At 37.3% G+C, this 10,832-nt stretch overlaps 1 protein-coding gene and 1 pseudogene across 6 annotated transcripts in view; one reads left to right on the plus strand and one right to left on the minus strand.

Annotated features, from left to right (window-relative positions):
• Window positions 1–2,964, minus strand: part of PPP1R3A (protein phosphatase 1 regulatory subunit 3A) — a 47,420-nt gene extending 44,456 nt beyond the window's left edge. For 4 of the 6 annotated variants that reach the window (XM_041727852.1, XM_041727850.1, XM_041727851.1 and 1 more), the window contains exon 1: window positions 2,143–2,964. In XM_041727852.1, coding sequence (XP_041583786.1) covers window positions 2,143–2,930 — 788 coding nt within the window. In that variant the 5' untranslated portion in view covers window positions 2,931–2,964. The remainder of the gene's footprint in view (window positions 1–2,142) is intronic. The other 2 variants (XM_041727849.1, XM_041727848.1) reach the window with 1 other exon arrangement.
• A 5,063-nt stretch (window positions 2,965–8,027) lies between these two features.
• LOC121474582 lies at window positions 8,028–9,325 on the plus strand (annotated as a pseudogene).
• The last annotated feature ends 1,507 nt before the right edge of the window (window positions 9,326–10,832 follow it).

Consider the following 10,832-nt stretch of genomic DNA (forward strand, 5'->3'; position numbering starts at 1 on the left):
TGGTATATAAATCAGATGTAAAAATTCATGTTGGACTGAAACTCAGCACAAAAGGCCTCCTCCAGAGGCAAATGCTTTTTTCAAAATGTGGTTTGAATTATGTTGGTCATTTTTAAGTTATAGAAGTGCAGAAAATGTATTTGTGGTTTTGAAGGAGAGAGATTTTTTCCATTTTTATAACTCATTAGGAAACTTTACAGGCCTTTAGACCATTTTGTGGTTTAGTTCTTCTCAGGTTTTTCCCCAAAGCAATATTAAAACTTGAATGGTGTCCGCTATGAATCCAATGATTACTATTCTGAATACAAATGTGTGTATGGATATATATAGTTATACATATCTTAGACTAGGAGAAGTTCCAATAATATCATGAGTGGGGTAGAAGATTAGGCCTATCAGTTGCCTGTTTTTGTTCTTGGTATCCAGTCAGGTTTGGTCTATCAAAGGAATCTCCTATCTTTACCATAGTTCGAAATGTATTGCTTGTAATTTTAAAGCTGCATCTTTAACTTCAGACAAATCCTCCTAGTTAAATACTCCTTCTTCTGTTAGCTCTTTAACAGTAAGGCTGTGACTTCTCTGAATTTTGCCTTTCTCTAACAGGAGAGCAAGTTGCAAATTGCAGCTCATATAATAGATATTCACTGATGATGATCTCTTTTTGTAAAGTATTTAACGTGTATGTTTGTGTATATAAATTAGTTTGTTAAATAGCACTGAGGTTGTCTATATAGCTAACATGTTGCTGAGTAGTTTCATGAACGTCTAAGTTATTATTTTAGCACATGTAGAGATTATGGTTATATTATTCCCTTAATAGCATCAGTTAGAATCTGAGAAAGTTTTATTTGAACTAAGAAAGTTGGCAAAATTCACAAGGGTGAGTGAGCCAATCTTTCAAAAGACTTTAAAGGATAATGAAAATAGAAATATTTTGCATGACTGAATTGCTTCCACCTATGTTATATTTAGTTCATTAATGCATTAGACTAATGCACTTAGTAGTTACTATTTACTTTCATATAACAGATCTAAGCATTAAAACATAAAGAGGCTAACATTTTTCCAGTGTCATTCCTTACATTTTTTATTAAATTCCACTTAGAATCTCAGTGTCTTGATTCCTAATCCAGTTCCCTCTTCATCCTATTACACCACTTCTGGTACAGTTGCTAGAATCTTTAGGTCCACTAATAGTTAGGATGGACCACCCAGAGGGCAATCCCAATCCCACTTGTGGAATAATGTGAACTTTCCCACTGAGACACTTTGAGGAGCAGAAGGGATTTATCTCCTCCTGGAAGTTTTATCTGCTAACCTAGTGTTATGGAAATTAGCCAACTTTACAATAGAGAGAGCGGAATGTAGTTTATTTTTTTATATTAACAAGAGAGCAGGGTTACTAATGAGGAATCATATCCCAAATCTCTAATCTATAAAGCTGAATATACTTACTTCTATTTGGGTCATTTTAAAAAATTTCTGCTCCATTTGCTTTCACTAATTTATACTACTTTGTGTTCTATAATGTTACATTTGGTTGTAATTATAATATTTTATGCATAATTTATGCATTACTCATGTACTTTTGTCTTTCTCTTAGTTTGTCATTAAAGTCCTAGCTCTTATGATTTACCTTAACATGGACTCCAGACACCTTTATATGACTCAATCATTAAGAAGTCTGGGGGAATGCCTACCAACTTCTGAGCACTAAGAGCATTTTGAAGCACAGTTTTATGTTCATCAGAAATGTTTTGAAGTACAGCAAAGACATTTAAAACCCACTGAAAATAAATATACTATAAATGTCAAGATGAAATTTTACATGTTAAGAATCTAGATTCCATGGTTTGAACTTAACAATTTGTAAGTCATTAGGCAAGCAGTATGCACATTGTGCTCCCCTGCTCCCCCATCTACTACATTATACCCATATTTTTCCTTGCATTTGGTGGACAGATAACGTGGTGCTATTATTTGAATAGCACTGACCTTGTTATAGCCTAGCACCATTGTCTTATATATAATGAGCAGCATATTTTTAAACAGCATGGTTATTTCTTACAACACATGAAATAAAGAATGACATAAAAAGACTTTAGGATTATGAAGAGTAAAGAATGTAAGATATATCCTCACCTTGATTTTACCTTTAAACAGCCTTTAATTTGTCTATTAGGAACTTCTTCCCGTGGTTTTACAGGTTCCGGCTCTTGTTCTTTCTTTTGACAAATCAATATATAATTTGTGCCATTATTATTTGACCAAAATGTACCAACAGAAGTTTCATAACGTATACAAAACTCAACTTTACTGCCATCTTTTTGATAAGGGGGAACCAATAAAATTTTAAAGGAGAACTGGTCAGTTTCACCATCACATGAATTTGGTACATATTCTGCTAAAATGTCATAATGTGTCTGCCAGTCATCCAAGGACATTCTCACATATACTAACTTCTCAAAAGAAACATTCAAAACTCGAATAATGCCCTTCATACTTGTAGACCCAGGAGGATACTCAGTTGACTCCAGTACTGCTTTCTGTACTTGAAGTTGCTGCATAAGATCTTCTTTTGAAGAAGGCAAATCAAATAGTGGAGATAAAACATATTCTTCTGTGTGAAAAATGTCCTTCGTTAAGTCAAAACTGATTGAAGAACTTGGTAAATCCCAGCAATCAAATTCTTTGACAGACACAAGATTGAATCCAAAGGTGTCAGCAAAAGAAACTCTTCTTGTACCTGATGATGAAGACTCCAGGTATAGATCTTCAGAAGAATCAGAACCTCGTCTACTAGGCTGAGGGGAGAAGCCAGGTTTGAAAGTAGCTTTAACTTCTTCATCTTCAGAAAGAGAATCAGATAAATTAGGAACTTCTAAAAAGTTATCTTTGCTAATCTGACTAGGTTCTTCTGAAGGCTCCATTGGGCTCTCTGATATCAAATAAAGGAGGACTGTACAACTAGTAGAGGCTGATATTTGAGATACTGAAGCTTAAAATAAGTATTATGTTACAGTTGACATTGCAGAAAGAAGTCAGCTCTATAAATAGGTTCAATGGCGTGTAAACTATGCTAGCTTGCCTCCAAAAGCCTTTAATATAGTATCCATGTTACTCTCACCAGTATGTTTCAGATTTAACTCTCAGTTTTTAAGGTTGCATGTGTTTATGAGCTGAATTCCAAAAAGACACTTTAAATCTTTTTTTTTTTGCTATGTTGAAAAATCTGAAACTTCAGAATTAAAAAAAAAAGTTTTAACCAGTTGATCTTAAAAATAAAAACATGGACCACTTATTTTAAAAGAAAATGAAAGTAGTATCACAATACTGATATGTAGTTTGAGGTAAATCAATCCATTGAAGCAGACAAGGGTGGACATGAGGGAAAAAAAAAAAAGAACATTTCTAGAGCTAGAAAAATCTCTTGCCTAATAATGATAGCTACTATTTAACAGGGATGTACAGTGTAAAATGTGAGCTATTAAGGGGTTAAATAGAGGTGCTGGGAGTCCTGAGGAAACATGATTTAGATGAAGAAGGTATCACTTGAAATAAACCATGAAGGGTAGGTAGGATATAGACATGCAGGGCTGGAGTGAGGTGGATTTTCCAGGTGGAAGAAATGGCCTGAGCCAAGGCCTAGAACAAATAATTAGTCAAATCCGTTATTTGAAACATTAGCAAGTTTCTTTTAATTAAGCTATGGAAAAATATACATAAGTAATGTGTTATTGACTTGAGAATATAAATGGGCAATGGTAAGTCTGGCTGAGGAGTGAAATATTTATGTAGAATAAAATGTTCATCTTTGGCAAATTGCCATTTTTATGCCCACAAAGCAGAAGTTAATACCATGATATCCTGGGAATTTGATGTGAGTTTTAAAGTGTGAGTAGCCTGTTTAGGCCACCATATTTTTTGTGTTAATGTAAAACCCACTGTAGAGATGACAATCAGATAAATGCCTATTAAAAAAATGTAAACATACATGTGCTTTGACCCTGAAATGTTCTAGCCAAAAATTTATTCTATCAGTATAAGTACACAAAGATAAATATATCTATATGTTCACAACAGAATTATTTTAAATACTCTAGAAACTATCCAAATATCCATCTACAGAAAACTGGGTAAATAATGGGACACCCATGCAATAAAACGCTTTATAGCCATTAAAAAGGCTATATTAACACTTTATATATTGATACAGAAAGATAACCAAGATAAATGCTAAGTGAGAAAAGAAAGTGTGCACAGATATCTATATAGAAAATTCCTGGAGAGACACGGAAGAAATGGTTAGCAGCAGTTATCTCTGATCATAGAAGCTGAGCGTCGTAGGGGAAAGGAGACTCCTATTCTTCAATTAATTAAGTTAAATTGAGAGGTGATGATCTTTTTAAGAAAAAGAGAGCTGCCTAACAGCCTTTCTTTAAAATTACAGCTTTGTAAATACATTATAACTTACTGGACAATTTTAATCACATAAAATAGTGGCTCAGGAAATTATTTTTTAAAATTAAAAACGAGTGGTGTCAAGAATAAGGAAATGAGATTATTTGGGCTTTACCTCATCCATGTAGCAAGAATGAGTGATGACCTTAGGGTTTTTTCAAGAATGGAAAATGGCTATCCCTTGCAAAATTAATGACCATGAACCTTGAGTAGCCATATTCCAAGGTACCTAAAATAAATCACTAGGTATTCAAGGAAATCAGTAACAAGATACTTCACAGGATTAGTCAATAATCCATATAGTTATGTAAATAATAGAAGAATGAAAATTTATAGATACAACGATGTACCAAAGTAATCTAACTATTTCAGTGTTATAAGCGGAGGCAGAGAGATAAAGACCCCCTCAGGTTGCATTCTGTCTTTGCCACTTACTAGCTAGTTGGCGCTATGAATTTTGCTCAAAATTTTTTACCCTCATTTTCTTTAATTGTTAAAATGCAATGTTAACAATTAAATGAGCTGCATGTTAAATGTCTAGCACAAAACTTATAGTAACAGGCATTATTTTTATTTCTAAATATGCTTGCAAACGGCTGATTTCTAAGCTGCATCAATAGATAATAAACTATGGAGAGTCCACATAGATATTAAAGTAATAATTTGTAATTTGAATTTTTTCAGACTCTAGTATGTAACACTTAACTTTATAAGACGCAAAATAGCTCTACATTAGAAAATGGTCCTGTTATTTGAACTGAGCTTTTCCCTTCCTAATTTGTCTCCTTACACAGAGCGCTGCCTTGATTTGTGGTAATCGCTGCCTCTCTTTTGAAGTTTATAACCTTTACATAATTGTAGACAGTTGAATGTTCCCCCTTAGTCACCATTTAGCTAAAGCCCAGTGATTTCATCTTTTTAATCTCTTCTCACACGTCGGTCCTCCAGCGCTTTTTATCATTTGGTTACTCCTCATGAACTCCTTCCAGTTTACCTATATTATTCTGTTAATGAGCTGCCCCCAGATGAATGCAATATCACAAATCAAGTGTCTCTGGAGCATATAAAGAAACACTACTGGTTTCAGCCTTGTGACTTGGTGTTTGTATTCAGTTAAAATTCACATCACCTTGTTCTTTTCTATATCATAGATCAGATCAACACCCCATTTTCTCATATTCACCAATACCTCAGTGTTAACATGACTTTTACCATAATACTCTTCTTCAATTGCTTAGGCGTACCTTTTTTTTAAAAACAGAACTAGGGCTTTTTTCTTAACAATGCTCAAGTTTTCACATATTCTACTTTCTTTGTATTAATCAAAGATTCTCAAATGTACCTTTAACATAAAGGGCTATATCAGTCAGGATCCCAGAAACTGGGAAATTAATTGATGTCAAGCTCAAAATAAGATAATTCCTTCCAGAAGGGCTTATTTACAAGGGTCTGTTTGTAAAGTATAAATGCAGAGAAGCCACAAGGGCTAGTGCAGTAGGCTGGGGGCCAGTTGCATCATTCTTGTTACCATCCTCCAAGGGATGAGGAAAGAGACAATCATCCAAACCTGAAAGCAAAGAGTGCCATGAACTCCCTACAGTGATCTTTGATCAAGGGACACAGCCAACCAAATAGGACTTTGCCAGGAGAGATCCAGGAACAAAAATACATTGAACTTATTTGTATTCTTCTCCTTTCCTGTGATGACTTAGAAGGGCTACGTGTTGGCCAGAGGCTACAGGGGCCATTACGATTCAGTCTCCTAACACAGACAGCAGGGTGGAAAAGGGTGAAAAAAATGGCAAGTGAATTTCGAGGAGCAAAGAAAGATACCAGAGGTTAAAAGTTCATTATTTGGTTATTGTTATGTGCTTATATATTATTTTTAAACATATAACTTAAAATATCCATATGTGTTCCTCTTGCTTAACACATATTCTATCTCGATGCCAACTGAGTTCCTATTACCTGATACTGTCACAGAAAAAAGTTAAAATATCTAGCATTTATAAACTCCGATCCATGGGATCCCTGGGTGGCGCAGCGGTTTGGCGCCTGCCTTTGGCCCAGGGCGCGATCCTGGAGACCCGGGATCGAATCCCACATCGGGCTCCCGGTGCATGGAGCCTGCTTCTCCCTCCGCCTGTGTCTCTGCCTCTCTCTCTCTCTCTGTAACTATCATAAATAAATAAAAAATTAAAAAAAAAAATTTAAAAAAATAAAAAAATAAAAAAAAAATAAACTCCGATCCAGTGGAAGTCATGAATCAGAAATATTGTGTTTAAAAAAAAAAAAGAAATATTGAGTTTATCTTCAGATGGCTAAGAAAGAAATAAACTTTTTTGAGCTTAATTATAACTTCACATTTGTTTCCCTTGTTGGCATAAGTCTTTGCAATCTAAAGCCAAGAAACATTTTGTCAAAAGAGAGCCTGGAAGAGTGATTTTTCAACCAAGGACACATATCAAAATCACTGAGAGGTGCTCTAACCACACAGGCTCAGTTGCACCATCAGATCTACTGAATAGAGCTTCCAGATTGATGATACTGCACAAGTGATTCTGGTAAAGATTGGTGAAGGTGCATGATCTGTGAGTCTGTTGGCTATAGGGCCAGGGAGTCGGGAACTTATGTCTAGTTAGAAAGAATCATAGTTATCATCCCTCAATTATTATGTGCTTTTTTTTTTTAAAGGAGAGAGAGAGAAAGAGAGGGAGAGCACACGCACAAGTGGCGGGGAGGGGCAGGGGGGAGAGGGAGAGAAAATCTTAAGCAGGCTCTACATTGAGCTGATGTGGGGCTCCGTCTCATGACCCTGAGATCATGACCCGAGCCACAATCAAGAATCAGATGCTTAACCAACTGAGCCACCCAGGCACCCCCAGGCTTTTCTTATACAGAGTCTATAAAATACTTTTATAAAAAATGATATAAAAATTTAGTAAATTCATAGACTAGTAGAACTTTAAAGTACTTAGTGATCATTTAGGCTGGTCCCTTCACTTTCACATAAGAAAACTGAAGTATGAGACAATGAAGGCCCCATCATTTAGTAACCGAGCTGGGACTTGAGCTCAGATCTCTCTTGTTTTCAGTCCATGTTCTCCATATTATCCCACCCATTCACCAACTTTTAGCTTTAGAATTAGAAATGAACAAAGTAATCATTTTTTAAAAAAAAAATAGTCATTAAAATTCATTTGTTCTAGATCCAGTTTATTTTTTTAAATCAATTAACTTTTGTGAACTTTCTTTTCTCCATTTGATGGAAGATCTCCAGAGTGTCCAGATAATTTTTCTTTATGACAGAGTCGCTCAACCTTTTTTAACCTTTGCTGCCTTTGATAAATATAATATCTTACACTGTCCTCTCTCTCCCTCCGAGATTCTGCTATACTCCTATTTGGGAATTATTAAGTTATAAAAATGAATTATATGATATTTTTAGAACTGATATTGATACTTAGTATTTTAAAGGACTATTAGTTAAAGGACACTACTTCAAACATAATTTGAGACACAGATTGGCTCATCAGAAGCCGATTACTTAAAAAAATGTTTTGCGAATGTGCACATCTACCAATAGAGGATGCACAGGTAAATCAGAAGAAAGTGGAAACCTTGCCAGGTGAAGATAAATTTTTAAAGGTATGTGTCATTTATCTCATGGAGAGATGAATGATTGATTCAGCGTAGGTAATTGATCATGTTACAGCCGAAGACTTTGTCACCAAAGGTAGCATCCTCATTCTTTAGCTTAATTCACAATAGAAAAACTAGTATAATATTTAAGTACCAAGTGTTTAATTTCTATGGATTAAATAATGTGCTTTAAACTCCTTTGATTGAAATAAAAACATATAAATACAGAGTTAGGTGGTCTCCGGGCACAGGTCTGCGAAGCTCAGCGGTCCTGGCCAGCCACCTCGTGCTGGGCAATGGCACCAAGGTGCCCATCATGGGCCTGGCCACCTGGAAGTCCCCTCCCGGCAAAGTGACTGAGGCTGTGAAGGTCGTGATGGACCTTGGGTACCACCACATCGACTGCACTCACAAGTTGCAGAACGAGCATGAAGTGGGCTTGGCCATCCAGGAGAAGCTCAAGGGGCAGGGGATGAAGCGTGAGGACCTCTCCATCCTCAGTGAGTTGCAGCGCACGTACCATGAGAAGAGCATGGTGAAGGGGGCCTGCACAAGATACTGGGTGACCTGGTGCTCGACCCCCTGGACCTCTACCTCATTCACTGCTCCACGGGCTTCAAGGCCGGGAAGGAATACTTCCCACTGGATGGGGAAGGCAATGTCATTCCCAGTGACACCATTTTTGTGGACACAAAAATGTCCTCCTCCTGGGGGAGGTGGATGAAGGGCTGGTGAAAGCCATCAGAGTCTCCAACCTCAACCATCTCCAAATCGAGAAGATCTTAACCAACTTTTCTTAAAATATAAGCCTGCTGTCAACCAGATGGAGCACCACCCAAACCTCCCCCAGGAGAAGTTAATCCAGTACTGCCAGGCCAAAGGCATCCTGGTGACCGTCTACAGTCCCCTCGGCCCCCCGACAGGCCTGGGCCAAGCTTGAGGACCCTTCCCTGTTGGAGGATCCCCAGATCAAAGCCATTGATTGTGCAGCCATTGTGCAGCCAAGCACAATAAAACCACAGCCCAGGTTCTGATCTGGTTCCCCATGCAGGGGAATTTGGTCATGATTCCCAAGTCCGTGACACCCGAGCACATTGCAGAGAACTTTCAGGTCTTTGACTTCGAGCTGAGCAGCATGGACATGACCACCTTACTCAACTACAATGGGAACTGGAGGGTCTATGCCTCCCACAAGGACTATCCCTTCACTGGGGAGTTCTGAAGCTGTGGGTGCCTGTCCCCCCAGGTGCCCCACATCCCTCCTCTCCTATGTAGCCTAGTGTGGCCTCTGCCCCTCGGTGGTGGGTCGGTGACCTGCTGACAGCCTGTGAGGGCTCGGCCCACAAGCTGTTGGGTCTCAAGAGCAGTCTCAGTAGGTTAGAACCTCTTCCAGTTTTGGCCTTCTTCTTGTCCAGCTGGGGAACGTAGGACCCCGGCACCCTTTTCTGACTAACTACAAAGTTGAAATAGTGCCACTAACACCTGGATTTTGGCTGCCGGGAACGGTAACCCTTTCATCCAGACTTCTTGCCTCAAATAAAGAGTTCTTTTGTGAACTTGAAGAAAAAAAATAGAGAGTTAAAGAAATCTAGAGTTCGAAGGTTGAAGGTTGTTAAGCAAGCATCAAGGCTAACCTCTCATCCTTCATATAGAACACTGAAATCTAAGTGGTCAATTAGATTCTTACCTTGGGGTGTGCATGAATCCAGCATTAGCCCTAGAAGGAAAATATAAGCTTCTCAAAGACAGGTATAACCTAATAATAGTAAATTTTTAATTGACCTTTCTGGGTCCTCTGCCATTTGGATTATTTAGCATAGGCAAAAATCTAGCATTAACTATGGATTTCTCCCAAAGTTCCAGAGATATATATTTGCTTTATGCAACGCTTGGCACAATTTTAGGTGAAGATGAATACTTAATGCCCTGGTTACAACTTAAAGAATCTCAAGCTGAATTTGCCTTGCAGGGCATGGTGACTAATAGTGTTTAATATCATAACAAAGCCAGCAAGACTGTCAGCATTACTTAGTTGTAGTTGTCTCAACTGTACATAGTAGTTTACCGGGCTAGGAGCTTGGAGCCTGTCGTATATTGACCTTGCAGGGTAAGTGGGTGGGAAAGGAGCTGAAAATTCTCTAAAATTATATGTTAAATTTGTGCATGGCTATATTTAATTGTGTTGAGTGTACGAAATTTACCTTCCAGGTTTCTGAACCAAATTTTTAAGAATGATTGCTATCTGCAAATGATTTGACAATCAGGAGAAGACAGTCCTGTGACTTAAAAGTAGACTCCGTCCCTTTCATGAACCTCAAATTCAGCACAAATTGAATCAGTATCCATTCTAGAGATCCCTTTGCTATGTAATACGAAATATACATGATGATGCTTATGTGAACACATACTTATGCTTATCTGATCTGACTATTTAGGTGAGAAATAAATAGAACTTTAATTTTTCATAAGGCATTCCTGGTACAGTGAATAAATATGTTTAGCATCATTTAAAATTTTCTTATGGCAAATCATCTTTTACCAGTAATGTAGTCAACTGTTCTGGATTTCTTTTAGATTTTTCTTAAGAATGAAAAAGAAGTCTAGGCATAATCTCTTGCTTAGCCTAGTAGCTTAGTCATCTATATTTTTAAATCATATAACAAAGAGTTATCTAATATATAAGGAAGTGAGAAATATATGGTTCTTTCAGGTGGAATCAGCTCGAAAGT

The sequence above is a fragment of the Vulpes lagopus genome, chromosome 13 (assembly GCF_018345385.1).
Source record: "Vulpes lagopus strain Blue_001 chromosome 13, ASM1834538v1, whole genome shotgun sequence".
NCBI lineage: Eukaryota > Metazoa > Chordata > Mammalia > Carnivora > Canidae > Vulpes > Vulpes lagopus.